The following is an 18,185-nucleotide window of genomic DNA, read 5'->3' as shown; positions in this document are numbered from 1 at the left end:
CTTTGGTGTGAGAAGAAAGAAGCAGTGCGTTCCCATAATAATTTTGCCCAGCTACTGTGGGGAAATATAAAATACTGGCCATATTCTGGCAAAGAAAATACATACTTTTAATTGTCTTGCCTGAGGAAAAGATAATGAAATACATACAGAATGGCATTCTGAATTGGGATTTTGATGAAGCAGGCAGACACTGAATATTATAAGAACATTTGATCCTTACTGTTTCCCACACATCATTGGTTTGTTGCACAGGTATCTCTGTAGATAAAGCCACAGTTATTGTTTTCTGAAATCAGTTTTCTTTTCTGTTTAGTGTCCGCCTAATGAACGAGTTTACAAACATGCCAGTCCCCCCTAAGGCAAAACAAGGTAGGCAATTAAAATACCAGCATCTACCCTACTTACTACAAAAGGGGAAGGAGTCTGGAGAATGTAACCATTGATGTGAATTCGCTAGAAGCAGGTCTTAGATAACATAAAGCAGCACAAATCCAATCTTATTTGTGAAGAAAGTATGATGTTGATTTGCTTCTTCTGTATTTTTAATATTCTTGGTATACGTTGCAAAACTGGGTGGAAACAACTTGTTGAACCTGCTGTGTTCTGTTCCATTCTTACATCATTTATTCTGGTGAATTAATAATCATCTGCCTTTCTGCCAAAAAAAGGAAGCTGTCAATAAAAGAATAGATTAAGAAACATGGTTCCCAGCAAAAACTAACAAAAACTATTTTAAATATTGGTATTTGTAGTGCTGTATAGATCTCCTGTCTCATATCTTCTACCCAGCTCTCTGGTGTAGGCATTACCAACATGAAAGTCTTGCAATAATGCTACTATAATATAGTGGCAATAATAGCCAAAGAAGTTAGCCTTTCTTGTTTTTCATAGATTCACAATTGTTCTCTTTTGATGGTTATAGCTTTAGATAACACATTTATGGTATGCTTTTAGTAAAACATTTAAGAACAGTGAATTGACTGAAAATGGATCACTGTTTTTGTGTCATCATATACTCAAGCGGCTGGCTGTTAGAAATTTTCCTAATTTTGGGTTGCAGCTTTAAGTGATAAAATTGCACGCGACATCAGACCTGGAGCTGCCTTTGAACCCACATACATTTATAGATTGTTGACCGTTATCAAATCCAGCCTGTCAGAAAAGGTGAGGATTCCCCACGTAAGTAATGCTACTGGAACGGAATTTGAATCGTGTTTTAATGTGTCTTGTTTTATTATCCCTCTGTGTCTAGAACAGAGTTCCCCAACCTTTCAGGGCTGGCGGCCTGGAGTGGGGGGGGGGTTGAGGTTGGGAGAAGAAGGGATGGTTTTGTGGGACCGTGAGCACTTGCGCATGTGGCGCTACAAACACGATGCTCATGGTGACGCTCACCTGAGTGGGGCTGCAAACTCTCAAGACGCGGCAACACTCGCGCAGATGGGGCTGTCCACGCGTGCACACACACATGCTACTGGTCAGCCACTCACCCGGCCCGGTGGCCAATAGCCCACAGGTCGGGGACCCCTGGTCTGGAATATCCAGATAATATCAGACTGAAAGAAACAGTTACAGGAATAATATCTTAGCTGCTGATACGATTCAGAGCAGCTCAACCATAATCGGTATTGTGTCGAATACAAGGTACTACTTTGTCTACCAATCTTAGGAAACAGTAATTTAATTTCAGCATTTCAGACTTCATGAATTCAGAATCAAGAGAATTGATTTAACATAAGTTGCAAGGCTAATTGCTTTATTAAAGTTTACCCAAATCAGCGACTGATGATGCTCATGTTTCTTGCTCACAATTTCTAGATATTTCAGAAAGAATTAGTTCGCTTTATTAGCCTTTTTCATTTATCTTTTATTTTAAATTTGTTCTTATGTATTATATTATTCTTACTTTATGACTATAAACAAACTTTGAAATTATGTGACTGTCAACTCCCCCATCCCCCAACTTTAGAATTAAACTGCTATATAAATCTGCCGCTGTACCCCATTTCTCAGAGGTACCCCTAAGGCAGGGGTAGGCAACCTTGGCTCTTTTATGACTCGTGGACTTCAACTTCCAGAATTCCTGAGCCAGCCACACTGAGGGGAAAGGGAGAGATTTCCAAGCTGAGCTATACTGGCTCAGGAATTTTGGGAGTTGAAGTCCACGAGTCATAAAAGAGCCAAGGTTGCCTACCCCTGCGCCTAAGGCAGTGGTTCTCAAGCTGTGGGTCGGGACTACGCTGGTGTTCATGTGAAATGCATAGGTGGAAGGGAAGAAGTGGGTTATGTATCATAATGTTTTATTACAGTCAGAAGATCCGAAGAGGGTTATATAAAGCTTTATATAAGTTTGGTACACGCGAACATTAGCCCTCGATTCCAAAATGCTAATGCAAGTAGTCTTGACTTACAACTACAATTGACCCCAACTTTTCTGTTACTAAGTGAGACATTTGTTAAGCAAATTTTGTCCCATTTTACGACCTTTGTTGCCACACTTGTTTAGTGAATCACTGCCATGGTTAAGTTAGTAACACGGCTGTTAAGTGAATCCAGTTTCCCCATGACTTTGCTTGTCAGAAAGTCGCAAAAGGGGATCACATGACCCCAGGACACTCCAACCGTCATAAATACGAGTCAGTTGCCAAGCGTCTGGATTTTGATGCTAATAACGGTCGTAAGTGTGAAAAATGGTCATAAGTTACTTTTTTCTCTGCTGTTGTAACTTTGAACAGTCAGTAAACAAACTATTGTAAGTCGAGGACTACCTGTAGGTTCTTTCTGATGGAGGCCTTATCATATTAAAAGTGCTCAATGGTGGAATGGATCTTAAATTTGCTCAGTTTATTACAGTTAGTACAAATATCCGAACAGGGTTTTTAACCCTTTGAGTGTCCAAGGAGGAGGTGATATGAGGCTTCCATGTGTTCCTTCTGCTTGGCTTAAACCCATGGGCATTTGGTGGAGGAACTCTTTAGGGTTGAATTAGCAACGCATTCTGGAGTTGGAATGCCAAACCCCTACCCATTTTAGAATAGAATTTGGGAGAATAATGGAGCTAGGTGTACCCCTTTGCCTCTGGATCATTAGTGAGATCCTGAGCAAATCTAGGCAGCTCCCGGTCTTGAACAATGAGTGACTGTGAGTAACCTAATGCAGAATCATTTATGCAGGGTAGACAAGAAGATGCCGAGGAGTACCTAGGATTTATTCTAAATGGCCTACATGAGGAAATGCTGATTCTGAAGAAATTGCTCTCTCCACATAGTGAAAGTACGTTTTCTAAAAGCCAATTAACATGTATGATTCTCCATCATATATAATTCCTTTATATCTGCTGCATAAACACTGTGTGTCATGAGTAGCCATTATTTTTCTTCCACTGTATAAATTGTGATTAATGATTTCCCCTTTAACTCTAGTATGAAGTAATTGCTAAAAAAAAAGCAATTCAGATTAAGTATTGCATCTGCAACTGCCAGTCATAGTCAAGGCAGGTTCCTTTCTTCTCCAGTCTCTTTGCAAAATCATTTTCTGTAATTCCTCACTGCTCCGCACCCTGGCATGAAGTTTTAACAGTAGTTAATGTAAGAAACTTATCTTTTAAATAGATTTAAATGATGTATTTGGCCAGAAATGTAACCATATTCATATGCAGAGATATGTAGCCTTCAATCACTCTTAGACCTTTTTTTCAATATCCACCCACTTCCCAAAATCTAGTCTCCACTAAGAATAATCTTTCTGTTTTCTGTGGCTTTGGGATGAGGGTTGGAGGTGTGTGGTTGTGCATTTGTCTCTGTCCCTACCCATTGCTTCCATCTCACCTGTATGACACCCAATCATTTGTCCCTGAGGAAATGTAGCCCTTGAATAAAACCATTTGTTTAGAAAAATCAGCATAGAAGCCATGCTTTGTTTTGCACAGAAAGTTCCTTTGATGTCACCCCGCAGCCAATTTCAAAACAAAATGATCCTTCCCCTTCATTATCTGGGCAGGGATGACAGTGTCTCCTTTGTCCTCTAAAAACAGTTTCCAATGGCCCAGAGACCCAGCTTGTAAATGAAGAGGATGAACAGGAAGAACAAGGTGAAGGCAGCGAGGACGAATGGGAACAAGTCGGTCCACGTAACAAATCTTCTGTCACTCGACAGGCAGATTTTGTCCAGACCCCAATAACAGACATATTTGGTGGGCACATAAGGTATGTTGTATTCTAATCGTGTCATTATTAGCATCACGGAATAGAGTTCTCTGTCGCTTCTGATATATCAGGGTGTGATGTATGTTGACATTTCTGAATTCAGTAGTAAGGACAGCAGTGTGAAACAATTAAAAATGATTGAAAAGATACAGGGGAAATAAACCTCAAGCAATCAACATGCACAAGGGAAAGCAGGAACCCCAGAACTGTATAGGATGGGAGCATTTTAGACAGGAGAGCTTCCAGAGTATGGGTACCACTGCAAAGGAGGTCCCATCAATTAAAAGAATATAAAAATGAAAAATCAGGTTCAAGGATGAAATGAAATAGAATGAAACAGAGCATAATTTGCCATTTTCAATAAATGGCATTTGAAAAACTAGATTTGTGTACTTTCAAAATACCTTTTGTATATTTAAACTGACAGTAGTTGTTAACGGGTAAGCATGATGTCCTATTTTTACATCCAAAGCAATTAAGATGAAACGGAGGTATTCCTGTTTTATTTTTTTAAAGAAAAGGAAAGAGCCACAGAGTTCTATTCCCACATGTGTTGTTTGCTTATGCCGCACCCATCCTACTCTACAAAGTAGGTCACCACAGAAATAGGATCTTTCATAGGGATATTGGAAAGCTTTTTTTGGGAGGCCAATGGTGGAGATAGGAATTATTTGCTTTTTTAAAAAAACTTCAAAACTGCTGCATTTTTCATGTCTTTCTCAGAAATGATGAATTAGCATCTTCCCCTTCCTAGCACATTTTTTGGCCTCTTTAGATTCCCCCCCCCCCAAAAAAAAATTTGTAGGAAACACTATTTTCCAATAGTAAGTGGATGTTCAGATATGTAGAGTTTTGCAATACCGAAAGGCATTTTTGATAGCTATAATACATTTCAAACAACAAATCTATAAAAGAATTAAAGTCATGGAGAATATTGAGCTTCTATAAGAGCACTCACAAAATAGAGTAAACCTTTGCCTGGTAAAAGTCACATAACATTTAAGACTATCTCTACTAATTGCTTAAAAGCTGATTTCCAGATTGACCTCTCAAGGGAGGAAACTACAGAATCTGTCGAGGCCTTTTGCCATCAGCCATACTTCAGATGACAATAGTGTATGGCGTGATCTCAGGGGACAGGTAGAAACTTGTAGGATTCAGAGTTGATTCTGTAGACCTTGGATGCCCAAACTCTTTTCACGCAGAGACATGAACAGCATATTAAGTAGAAAGTAAAAGCAACATTAGAGTAATACACTCTAAATAAGAAACTCCTGCAAACACTATAATGACAGCCTCAGTCAACACCAGTTTTGACTTTTGTACACTTTTCAGAGCAGGTCCGCAAATTTGCCAATTTTTAAAGAGAGACACGAAACTAGGTTGATAGGAGGGAGGCTTTATTTTTTTAAGGTTTAGCTCCAGGTTGGTCCACTAATTAAAGAAAAAACAGTGGTTCCAGTTTTGTGAAATGGGGGCTTGGCTTTGTTTGTAATATATTAATTTTTTTTTAAAAAAAAAACAAAGTGATTTTCACCTGCATTACCCACCACAGGCGCTGTAGGTTTTTATTACCCCTTCTGTGTGCTTTGTGAAAACATCTCTTGAAATGCTAATTTAAAACATGAGTCCTTGTAAAGGGAAGCACAGTCTAATTTGAATCAGTGACAGCTTCCTTGCTATTCAAGGCTAATGAACCCTCTTCGGTCTGAATAAATAACCTGACAGTTCATACAGTATCACAAAGATGACACTAATGTAACTGAATAGGGGGAGCAAGTTGCCCCTTAGAAACAGTAGCTGTGCTATTATGAGGGCTTAACGTGGACCAAGAAAGAGTTGCTTTTTACCAGGAAATAAAGATGCCCCTGTACAAAAAGGTTGCTGTGTATGAGCATTAAAGAAACAGAGTTTTATTGAACTGGATTACCTTGGTTTTATTCAAAATGTCATGTAATGCATGAACTTAAGCACGTTCAGTATGAGGATATGGATATACTGAAATCTTTGATGGATCAGAAATAGCAGTTAGGTTGAAGATCTCGGAATGTAGAAAATTTCTTTTGCAGTTATAAAGAAAAGGAGTGAGGCAGGAAAGGGGCGCTGTCTTACCTGAACATCTTTTCTCAGCATGATGATGTAGAATCCACTGGTGGGTAATCTCAGCCTTCCTGCTCAGTTGAGACTAAGTCAGAAATCTGCCACGTCTCCTTCTGGGCTGGCCTTCCAATTTTTGACCAAGGCGAAGCAAAACATGACGAAGTCCGACGCATTGGCTCCTCCTACTCTGACACAGGCCCAGATGGCCTTTAAGGGTGGGTGTGGATTCTACATCATCATGCTGAGAAAAGGCGTTCAGGTAAGACAACGCCCCTTCTCCAGCATGATGAGTATAGAATCCACCGGTGGGACATACCAAAGCCGCTCATGTCCCTACGGGGGGGGAAATAGTCTGGGCTTGTGTCCCACCAGAAGGAACTACTTGCCGTAACACCCTCCGGCCAAACGAAGCATCCGCAGAGGCAAACTTGTTTAGCTTCTAGTGTCTGATGAATGAAGAAAGAGAGGACCAAGTTGCCACCCTGCAGATTTCCTCAATGGACGCCTGGGTAGACCAGGCCGCTGATGTAACCGCACTGCGAGTAGAGTGGGCAGTGATGCGTCCAGGGACCGGTAGGGACTGGGAAAGATAGGCACGGACAATGCATGCCTTTATCCACCTTCCAGTGGTCGAAGAGGAGACCTTCTGACCCATGGAAGAGGGTTGGAATGACACAAACAAGGCCTCTGAAGATAGGCACGGACAATGCATGCCTTTATCCACCTTCCAGTGGTCAAAGAGGAGACCTTCTGACCCATGGAAGAGGGTTGGAATGACACAAACAAGGCCTCTGATTTGCAGAAGGCAGAGGTCCGTTTCAAATAACAACACAGGGCCCTGCGTACGTCTAGCTTATGCCACTGTCTTTCCAGCCTATGCGCTGGATTGGGACAAAAGTTCGGGAGAACTAGCTCTTGGTTCCTATGGAACCAGGTATTGACCTTCGGAATAAAGGATGGATCCAACCAAAGGACCACTCTATCCTCATAAAAGGTACATAGGTCACTCCTGACCGAAGGGGCAGCCAGCTCCGAAATACGTCTGGCTGACGTGATTGCGATCAAAAATGCTACCTTTAGAGAAAGGAGTCTTAATGAGGAGGACCTGATAGGCTCAAACGGTGGCGAAATTAACACTTGCAGTACCCGTGGTAGATCCCAAGAGGGGTAGCGGTGAACCGCCGGTGGCCTGGCATTGGTCACCCCCTTGAGAAAGGTGCTTACTGCTGGGTGTTGTGTTAATGGAACCAGGTTGTTACAAGTAAGCACCATGGACAGAGCCGCTACCCGTCTCCGGATAGTGTTAGGTGCCAATCCTTTGTCTATACCCTCCAAAAGATAGTCTAGTATATTGGGGATGGTGACAGAGAGAGGCTGGAGTTGGTGCTCGATGCACCATAGGCAAAAGTTCCTCCATGTGGCATCATATATCCTATTAGTCGAGGGCACCTGGAAGCTTGGATCATCAAGATCACCCTGGACGAATAGGATTGTCTAGCTAAGGTTCCCGCTCAAGTGCCAGGCGGCTAACTGGAGCCACTGGGGATCCAGGTGTCGGAGGACCCCCTGGCTGAGGGAGATACGGTCTGGAGGGATCCTCCATGGTGGTGAGATTGAGAGTTCTACCAGGTCAGCAAACCACGGCCATCTCGGCCAGTGTGGAGCAACCAAGATGACCTCTGCTTGCTCCTGAAGCAACTTGAGGATGGTTGCCGGAATCAGTGGGAGTGGGGGGAATGCATACAGCAAGCCCCTGGACCACTTGCTGCGGAGAGCATCCGTTCCCTCTGCCCCTGGGGATGGGTACCTGGTGAAGTATCTGGGCAGTTGTGAGTTGTTCAGAGAGACAAAGAGGTCTAACGGGGGTTGGCTGAATCTGTTCGAGATCTTGAACAAAAGCAGGTCCAGTTTCCACTCTGAGTGATCCATTGTGGACCTGCTCAGGGAGTCCGCCTGATTGTTCGCCTCCCCCGATATATGCTGTGCTTTGATGGATCTTAGGTTGATCTCTGCCCAAGAACCCAGGCTGTGGGCTTCAAGCATAAGGGGCTTGGATCGGGTCCCTCCCTGTCTGTTGACTTGTGCTTTTGCTGCCACGTTGTCTGTGAGTATTAGAACGTGGTTGTCTGCCACTATGTTGGAGAAGTGTCGGAGTGCCAGGTGGATGGCCCTTAGTTCTAGCCAGTTTATATTGTGGCTCAGGTCCAAACGGGACCATTGACCCTGGTCTAGCTGTGTCTGCAAATGAGCGCCCCAGCCGAACAGGCTGGCGTCTGTGGTCAAGGTGAGCCTGGCAGGCTCCTTGAAGAGGGACCCCTTGGCCATTGCCGATGAGGTCCACCACAGAAAGGAAGACAGTGTCTGTTGTGGACCCTCACCTTCTTGGTGGAAGAACTCATATTCCGTTTCTGGAAAGGGAGAAGAAACCATTGGAGGTCTCTGGAATGTAGTCTAGCCCATGGGACGATCCCCATGCAGGAGACCATCTTCCCCAGTAGTTGTGACAGTTGGACCAGGGGAACTACCCTCTCTCTCTGAATGCGGTGGACCAGGGTAGTCTGCGGGACGAGACCATGGCCACAATAGACCTTGCAGAGTACCTGGCAAAGTGGAGCGACGCGTCCGCCACGTATTGGGACACTGCGACCATTTTGCCCAATATCTGGTGTGCTCGCACCTGATCAGCATGAATGACTGCCTGGAGCTCGCGGAGCCACATGATGGATGACCTGGTGAAAAAAGACGCTGATGTAGCAGCCTTGATTGCTCACGCCGAGGCTTGGTGAGCTCTGCGGAGGGAAAACTCAAATCTCTTTTCCTCTGCTTTCAAGGCCTCTGCCATGTCTCCTGGAATGGTGGAGGTAGAAAACAAGGAAGTTAAGGGAGTGTTCACAAGTGCCACCTCCAGGAGAGAGGAGAAGGAGGAGGAAACATTGAAAAGTTTTTTCTCAGTTCCTCTGGGAGAGGGGAGAATGCCCAGCGAAGACCACTGCTTCTCCACTGTGCTGCGGAAGAAAGACGGGCATGGGATCTGTTTCTCCTCGCCCACCGGCTCTGAGAACAGAGGGTTCGAGTCCTGGGTGGTGGTGGTTGATGGCTTAGGCTCCTGTTCAGGAGTGAGATTGGCCATGGTACAAGCCTTGAGGAGCAGTGACCTAAATAGGGAAGGGTCAAAGAGACCAGATGTCGGGGACGGATCTGGAGCCGCCTCCTCATCTTCTGACATGGGTATGTCCAAAGTCTGTCAAAGTCCACGGATCCCTCCTCTCCTATTTGGGAGGATGTATCTGAGTTGCCCGAGTCGGGTAACAGGGCAGGATCTGTTTGAGACAGGGGGGAGGGGGCATCTGTAAAGGCCGTTGGCTCATGGAGGAGGCCATGTATTGCGCAAAGGCCTGGTGCATAAAGGCCTGAAATTGTTCCGGCCACATGCCCTGTTGGTCTGAGGGGTGGATGCCAGCTGTCGTAAGGGTATATGTTGCTTCTGGGCCTTGTTGTATTGTGGGGGAGGGGAAATTTCCCCAAGTACTTGATAGGGAGGGGAGAGGGGGAACCAACCTGTCCAGTTTCCCCCTGAGGAGACCATACCCTAGGGGCATCATGGGGAGGCGCAAATTGAGGCTCAAATGGTGAGCGGTCCAGTGGAAGGGGGGAAACCACTTCTGTCCCACTGGAGGTGAGCCTTTGAACTCTGGAGAACTCTCTCTCCAGTGCCTGATGTCTCCTCGAGGCCTCCCTCTCAGCTGCCTTGGAGGGCTTCTTCGTGGACGAGGCCTTTGCCTTAGATTTTTTGGTTCCCCCCGCTTCCAATTCAGATGATCTGCGCTTTTTTTCAATGGGGGGAACAGAAGAGCCCTGTAATGGCTGAGAGGCTGCACTGTCCGCCATTGCCACCTGGATATTCCAGGCAGGAGATGTCGGGGAGGTGTTAAGTACGCAGATCAGGTTGTCAGAGAGGAAAACCTCACGTTCAGAACAACAGCAATGGCAAACAGCCAGATAATTGTCTAAAATTATGTTAGGCCTTGCGGCACAGCGCCACACCGGTTAAGTGGGACAGGTGGAGTCTGACCAAAATTTCCCCTCTTATAAGTGAATATTAAGGTCAATAATATTAATAAAAATATTAATATTATAAAAATAATAAAATCACTAGTATTAATGGTTAAAATATTGAGGTTAGGGGCCTTAAAGGGTTCTGAACATGTGCTCTGAAAGGGACTTGCTGTCCTGTACAAAGGAATCCAAAGGCCTGTCAGTTGATCTGAAGTGGCCAAGGCTGTCTGAGGGATTCAAAATGGCGGCTGTCTCACTGATCCTGTGCCCGAGCAATAAGTCTGGACAGGGGCAATGCCTGGTGAGGCAAAGACATGGATTATGCCCCCCGATCCGTGCCTGTTATGGCAGGATAAAAGTGGAAAGCCTGGATTGAGTCTTGAAACTCAAACAGTGAAGAGAAGGCTTTCAAAATGGCGGGTGCGATTGGCGAGGCTTCCAAAATGGCATTTGCGCCACAACTAACGGCCGCCTGTGAGACGGTTGGGCCTGCCCAGTCCTCGGGGACCTCCAAGGAACTAAGCCTGCTGGTTGGAGGCTTCTCCCTTTCGCCCTGAGGCAAAAAAGGACGACACTTGCTGTTTTTATGTTGTGCAACCTCCACTGTGATCCGGAGCGTCGCTGGGTCGATGGAAGCCTCCGTGCGACTGGACCACTCTGTTGAGGCTTGCCGGCCTCTCCGGGATCCCTGGTGGATCGTCAGGCAAGGCTAACCCCCGTATCAGTAAAATTAGCTGTAACGAATACAGCAGAGATCCGGTGAGTCCGAAGGCGACGAGAACGTTTTGAACGGAGCCTGCAAAGCTTGTTGGAGCCGAGGCTGCAGTCAGCTGCAAGCTGACTCTGTTAATTGGATCAGAATCCCAATTTAAATGAATTTGGAATTGGTATTTTAATCAGTCTAACTAATTTATTCTAATCTGTAATTTAGCAAATTAACTAGTTTAACCTAATCTCTTCAGAGGAGCCAAAATAATTGCGTCCTGCTGAGCAAAGACTAAGTCAAAAACGGGGAACGTCCAGCCCAGAAGGAGGCGTGGCAGATTTCTGACTTAGTCTCAACTGAGCAGGAAGGCTGAGATTACCCACCGGTGGATTCTACACTCATCATGCTGGAGAACAGCAGTCTTCAAGTGTTAATCAGCAAGTGACGAACTTCCCATTTTTTTCATTCCATTTCTTGTAACAGGCTCATTACGTCTTGACTGTCTTTCCATGAAACCTAAAGTTGTGACTTTCCAGATACAAAAAATGTTGTGTTCGTTCTAACAGCTGAACCAGTTGTGGTACTTGTATCATTCAAAGGCTTTGGGATGTCTTCCTTTCAATGCACATCGCACTGGATTTTATTTTTTATTTTTTTTTAGAAAAGTAGGAATAAATTTAGCGTAGGGGATGGCCAGTTTGAGTCTGAGGGAGAGGTCAAACCTTCATCAGTTATGAGTCCCTGCTAATTTCCCTTGACCATTAGTAGTTCAGATTCTTGTAGAGAGCTTAAACTTACAATAAATCTTTATACACATACCTGGATCTCCTGATTTCCCTAGTGCTGGACATTTGGTGGTTACCTGTCGTTCCAGGGTTCAGTAATTAAATAGTTTTCAGAAACTCGTCAACACTTCACTCTTCCTCGTTTCTTTAGGTCTGTGGTTTACCAGCAGAGTTCGAAAGAGTCTGCAACTCTGCAGCCATTTTTCACTCTGCAATTGGATATCCAGTCCGATAGGATACGTACCGTTCAGGATGCCCTAGAGAGCTTGGTGGCAAGAGAATCTGTTCAGGGCTATACCACGAAAACCAAGCAAGAGGTAGGTGTCTTCTGGATAGTAAAATATTTGCTTATCCTGCTTGATGTTGTACACAGAGAGTCCTCGACTTACAACCACAATTTGAACCCAACACTTCTATTGCTAAGCAAAACATTGGTTTAGTGAGTTTTGCCCCATTTTGCGGACTTTCTTGTCACAATTGTTAAGTGAACCACTGCAGTTGTTAGCAACACGGTTATTAAGTAAATCTGGTTTCCCCGTTAACTTAGCTTGTCAGACGGTCGCAAAAGGCGATCACATAACGACAGTCATAAATATGAGTCAGTTGCCAAACCTTTGAATTTTGATCACGTGACCACGGGGCTGCTGCAACAGTCGCAAGTGTAAAAAAAAAAAAAAAATCAGTCCTAAATCACTTTTTTGTGTGTGTTGCTGGAACCTCTTGCAGCAACCAGCAAATTAAATGTCGTCCTGCTTTCTTATATTGGTTAGCAAAGTTTATGCACAGTTAATGGAACTGTTATGCGTCTTGTGGTATTTTTCCACTGCAGCAGATTGGTATATTAACATAATCATTTAAAAAAAAAAGCCTTAATGCAGGAAGCACAAGAAATCTTTGTAAACAGAGTGATGCACCACATGCTAGAAAAAAAGTTGGCATTTCCACACTGTTTAAGCATTCAGGAGTTGGGGAGGCCATCTGCCTGGAAAAACCAGAGTGAGAAATATGTTGCCTTGCAAAATGATGTGTGGGCATATATAACCTGTCTGGATTTTCTGTCTGACACTTGTGGGAGGGATGGTGGGGGAACATCTCCTTGTTGCCTGAGAGGCCTCCTTGTATGGGGAGAAGTCCTCCACCTCCTTTGGATTTACCATCTACATTTTGCTTGGCCTGCCACTCACTTTTGGGGTTTGCAACATACGTGGTTTTAATCTTCTCATTTATTTGTAAACTAAAATTTGCAATTATGGTTTCCAGAAAAGAGGATGTTCGCTTTAAGGTGCTAGTCTAGTCTGATTTATGTGTTAGTGTCCTGTCTGAGAGGAGCAGACAAGTTTCATAATCATTGGGGGGGGGAACCCCTTAAAATGATCATGAATGTTACGCCCTTTAACTTTTGCACTTTATAGCATTTCTTAACATTTATTTGTTTGTTTGATTTCTATAATTACCCCTCTCAGTAAATGACTCTGGGCAGCTTACAATTCAAAACATATATTACTATTAAAAATGTAAAAAACATTTTTAAAACAATAAAAGTGCACATGTACTGATTAAGCTTATAGTTTCCTGGATATAATACAGAAGCAGTCAATCTCTTTAAGCTTGACTCAGTGATTAATTTTTAGCCAGTGCCAGGAAGAAAGAGTTGACCATGTGAAAATTAGGCTAATTGCAAGCTTTAAGTACTGTTTCTGGGTAATCTAGAAAACAGCTTGCTTTGTCCTGATTTGGAAATTTCCCAGCTGACCTCAAATTCTGAACTCAGCTTAGTTCCAGAATATCTATAAACTTTTTGTTGTTGTTTTGACAAGTCTTGGATGAAAATTCAAGGGAGTTATCCATAATTTTATCCATAATTTTCTTTAGCTTTTTGTTGCACAAATGTCCAACAGCACAAAGATGACTCTAGTTAAGAGACCTGAAACATTTGAAAAGGGTACACAATGTTTTGTTTTTTGTTTTGTTTTGTTTTTTAATAGAAAAAATTCAAATTTATGAGTGCTTTTTTTTTGGAGGAAAGTGATATTTTGCTTCTCTGCCTTTCTCTTTTCCGAAGGTTCCTTTTGTGTTTTTTAATTGTATGGAAATGACAAACTGAGCTTGCTCCCTTATTTATTTATTTTGCCATGTTTATGTTCCATCCCAATCTTTAAGGACCGTATACAGCAACATGAGGGTCAGCAAAGCCATTTAATCCACCGGTATAAAGTATCAATTGCCAGTTGGATTGATTTTGACCATTGTATTAGTGGAAATGGAGATTCAGTTAAAATTCTGCTTTTTCTCTGCCAGGTAGAGATTAGTCGAAGAGTAACTTTGGAAGAGCTGCCTCCTGTCCTCGTTTTGCACCTCAAGCGATTTGTCTATGAAAAAACGGGGGGGTGCCAGAAGCTCATTAAAAACATTGAATATCCTGTTGATCTGGAAATAAGTAAAGGTGAATTTTGTGAACAGGGCAGCTGTTTTGTTTACTGCTTTGGTGTAGCTTTTTAATAATCATCCTTTTCTATCTCTAAAAGCTTCTCATAAAACATTTTTCTTGCAGAAGTTCCACAGTTATCAGGCCTCAGATATTCTTTCTTGGCAGGCTAAAAGTCTTGCAACACTTTAATTGTGCCATTTTGACAAGTGTAATCTTTAGTATCCCCCTTCCCCCCCCAATATTATAAATCAGCCTTAAACTTTTCTCAACTTCTAAATTACTAGTGTTTGTATGGATATCATAGCTGAAGTGAGCCAACACACACTCCATGTGCTTCCCAAGTCACTTATATTACGAAAGTGTAACTCCTACACAGGCATCCCAAATTAGGTGGCCTCTAAACGTGTTTTGCCTGAAACAAAAACCTACCATTGTCACATGCCAAGACAACCATCTTGTGTGCCAAATTGTTTTGCATTGAAACAAATCCCATATGTTTTGTTTGTCCAAATTTTGGCTGAAATCAAGCCCTTCTGGAGTTTAATGTTATGAGGTAGAGGTCTCCAACCTTGGCAGCTTTAGGACTTGTGGACTTCAACTCCTAGGATTCCTCAGCCAGCTATGCTGGGAGTTGAAGTCCGCAAGTCGTAAAGTTGCCAAGGTTGGAGACCCCTGTTATGAGGCACCTGTGGCAAGGTGGGTTTGCTCCTTATCCCTCCCTATCAAGTGCAAAACAGTTAAACTAAAACTCACTCCCTGGAAGAATCTTTACATTTCTTGGGCCATTGCAGCTGAATAGAGGAGCTAACACCAGCACACTCTTGTCAGCCTCCGCCTCCTTGAGACTTCACTGGGTTCACCCCCATTCCTTGCTTGGTTGCATGTGAAAAAGAACAGCCAGAAGTTTTTTGGGTCTTCCAGGGTGCTGATTCACCACATGGTTTGTTGTGTACTGTTTCAGAGCTGCTGTCACCAGGAGTGAAAAGTAAGATTTTTAAAGGCCAAAGAACCTACCGGCTCTTTGCAGGTATGTGGTCCTACTTCGTTAAGGTCAAGAATTTTGAGGGGGGGGGAATCATTTTGGCTTCTTTCCCTCCTAAATTTAAAGTAGTTGATAATTGTACAAACAAAAGTTTAGAATTGTGAAGTTCCAGGACCTGAAGTCAAGTTCCTAATTAGATCCTATTCTGTAAATCAAAGGAACTAATTAAATCGTTCTAGACTTACCATTTGTGAGGGGGGAAATGTAACATTAGCAGTTGGAGCTATGGATTGGGAGACAAAGTTGCTTGGATTATGGTTTGGAGAAGAGGATAGTTCTTAAATGTAATCATTTCTTAATTGCACAAATTGGGTGATTGCACAGCTGCTACGAAGAATAGCTATCATGTCCTCTCAAACACTCCCGAGGGGATCATTTATAAAAGGGATCCTCCTTGGTGAGATAACTTATGCAAGCAAGATAATAAGATTTATTTTTTTCCCCCTGCCTCTAACGCTCTGTAAAATCACCACATGTTAAAGAAATCACTGTGGTTTTCACTAGCCTGTAGCAAACAGGAAGGAAGTTTCAGGGAGAGAGGAAGATTTATTTCACTTAGCTAAAGAGGAAGAAGATGCTAGACATGGTTCTTACACATCTCAGTGGATCCTTGGTCACGTCTTCAAATCTTTGAGCTTGTGCCTAGTGTGGGAATGGTGTAATGCTGCTGTTTCTAGAAGTCCTCCATATCAACATACTGAGGTGGTGGCAGAAATGGACCAGCCTCTAGACAAAGATGAGCAACTATGGCAACTTTACGGCCTATGGATTTCAACTCCCAGAATTCTGGCTGAGGAATTCTGCGAGTTGAAGTCTACAGGCCGTAAAGTTGCCATAGCTCAGGGGTTCTCAACCTTGGCAACTTTAAGACTTGTGGACTTCAACTCCCAGGAGTTGAAGTCCACAAGTCTTAAAGTTGCCAAGTTGAGAACCCCTGCCATAGCTGCTCACCCCTGCTTTAGACCAGGGGTCTTCAAACTTGGCCCTTTATGACTTGTGGACTTCGACTCCCAGAATTCCTCAGCCAGGCACGCGTGCCTGGCTGAGGAATTCTGGGAGTTGAAGTCCACAAGTCATAAAAGGGTCAAGTTTGAAGACCCCTGCTTTAGACCAACCGGCTCTTTTTGTAACTTGTCGGTCCAGTTTTGCCTGCCCATTTCCCATTAACAATTGTTTTTTTTTCTTTTTCTTTTTTAATGTAATGTCTTGGCAGTTGTCTACCATCATGGAAATAGTGCAACTGGGGGACACTATACTACAGATGTCTTTCAGATTGGTCTTAATGGCTGGCTGCGCATAGATGACCAAGCTGTCAAAGTAATTACTCAACACCAGGTGGTAAAACCGTCAGCCGAGCGCACAGCCTACCTCCTGTACTATCGCCGAGTTGACCTGCTTTGAAAACCTCCAATCTTCTGCTGTGTTTGCCAGATTATCTGCTTTCTAGAACGCCAACTCTCTTCTCCTTTCTCCTTCCCCTTTTCTTTTCCGTGCTCTTCAGAGGCCACCTTTCTCCTCTCCTCTCTCTCTCTCTCTCTCTCTTTCTCTCCCCCCTTTTGCACCTGTTGAGTAGAGGGAAAGGGTTTCCAGAGGTGTGTGAACACAACCCAGTTTGGTGTTGTTTGTTGACTTGGTAGAATGAAGTCTTTGGGCTTACATAACTCAAGTCTTGTGAATCACATGGAGGATGTGGGATTTTCTTTCTTTTCCTTTCCTTTTCCTTTTCCTTTTTTTTTTTTTTTTTTGGCGCTAATGCTAAGTCCTAAGAGATTAAAATGGGATTTGCAATTGATTCCCACTTTCTAAATGCATAATAGGAACAGCCTTGCACCAGCAACAAAACTTGTAGATTTCTGTGAAAATGTTTTATCTTTACTTAAAAAAAAAACTTTAAAAAAAAAGAGAGACCTGCCCTTCTACATCTTCTCCCATTAGTTTTTTTGATAAATGATAAAAAATGAGCCAGTGTCTATCAAGGAAAAAAAAAGTTTCTCCTTTAAAAAAAAACCTCTTTAAAAAAATTACAATATACAGTTGCTGGTTTCTGATATGAGGGAAAAAAATACTCATTTTAATAATTGTGCGATGGAAAACTGCTTAAGTACACATTGCAGATCAAAATATTTGGAGTTAAAATGTTAGTCTATATAGATGGGTGATTGTAACTTTATTGCTATTAAGAGATTTCAAAACTGCATTTATGCTTCTGTGTACATGGGATTTTAAAACAAAAAAATGGGCAAAATAATGAAGGTTGATATTTCTTTTAGTCTGCTTTGTTTAATTTTGCTGTCTGCTCTCCTATAATGTTGAGTTCCTAAGTGTACACAGTGTAGTGATATCTAGGAGTATAAAGTTGTCGCCCATCAATAAAAAAAAAGTCACAAAGTTGGTTTAAAGCTTTTAAGAGTGTTCTTTGGGGAAGGGGATTCATCTAAAAACCATAGAATGTTAGAAGGGGAGAAAGCTGAAATGAAGACTTAACTGTAAGCTAAATAGACACAAAGAAATGCAGTTTTGTGCCGTCGTTTGAGGCAAACATATTGAGAAAAGTAATTGGGACATCAAATCTCTCTATACCAGTGGTTCTCAACCTTTCTAATGCCGCGACCCCATAATACATTTCCCCATGTTGTGGTGACCCCCAACCACTTATACATCACCAGGTGCCAGGGGCGTGGCCAAAGAAAAGGGGGGGAAATGGCGGACAGCCTTGTTTGGCGACCCCCGTGAAATGGTCATTCGACCCCAAATGGGGTCCTGACCCACAGGTTGAGAACCACTGCTCTATACCAATTGCTCCAAAAGGTGTGATAAAAATAAGACAATGAGGGAACCTTGGTGCTCTCTGAACTGGGTTGTTTTC

At 43.0% G+C, this 18,185-nt stretch overlaps 1 protein-coding gene across 4 annotated transcripts in view; it reads left to right on the top strand.

Moving 5' to 3' along the window:
- USP10 (ubiquitin specific peptidase 10) overlaps window positions 1-17,712 on the top strand; it is a 33,908-nt gene extending 16,196 nt beyond the window's left edge. For 2 of the 4 annotated variants that reach the window (XM_039356017.1, XM_039356019.1), the window contains exons 7-14: window positions 314-369; window positions 1,061-1,179; window positions 3,171-3,270; window positions 4,031-4,202; window positions 12,001-12,166; window positions 14,148-14,292; window positions 15,239-15,304; window positions 16,533-17,712. In XM_039356017.1, the coding sequence (XP_039211951.1) occupies window positions 314-369; window positions 1,061-1,179; window positions 3,171-3,270; window positions 4,031-4,202; window positions 12,001-12,166; window positions 14,148-14,292; window positions 15,239-15,304; window positions 16,533-16,720 (1,012 nt within the window). In that variant the 3' untranslated portion in view covers window positions 16,721-17,712. The remainder of the gene's footprint in view (window positions 1-313; window positions 370-1,060; window positions 1,180-3,170; window positions 3,271-4,030; window positions 4,203-12,000; window positions 12,167-14,147; window positions 14,293-15,238; window positions 15,305-16,532) is intronic. The other 2 variants (XM_039356018.1, XM_039356020.1) reach the window with 1 other exon arrangement.
- The last annotated feature ends 473 nt before the right edge of the window (window positions 17,713-18,185 follow it).

This window comes from Crotalus tigris, unplaced genomic scaffold (assembly GCF_016545835.1).
Source record: "Crotalus tigris isolate CLP2741 ecotype Arizona unplaced genomic scaffold, ASM1654583v1 scf7180000018783.1386937, whole genome shotgun sequence".
NCBI classification, from domain to species: domain Eukaryota; kingdom Metazoa; phylum Chordata; class Lepidosauria; order Squamata; family Viperidae; genus Crotalus; species Crotalus tigris.
The sequence above is the reverse complement of the archived record's forward strand: the minus strand, read 5'-3'. Positions and strand labels throughout refer to the sequence as shown.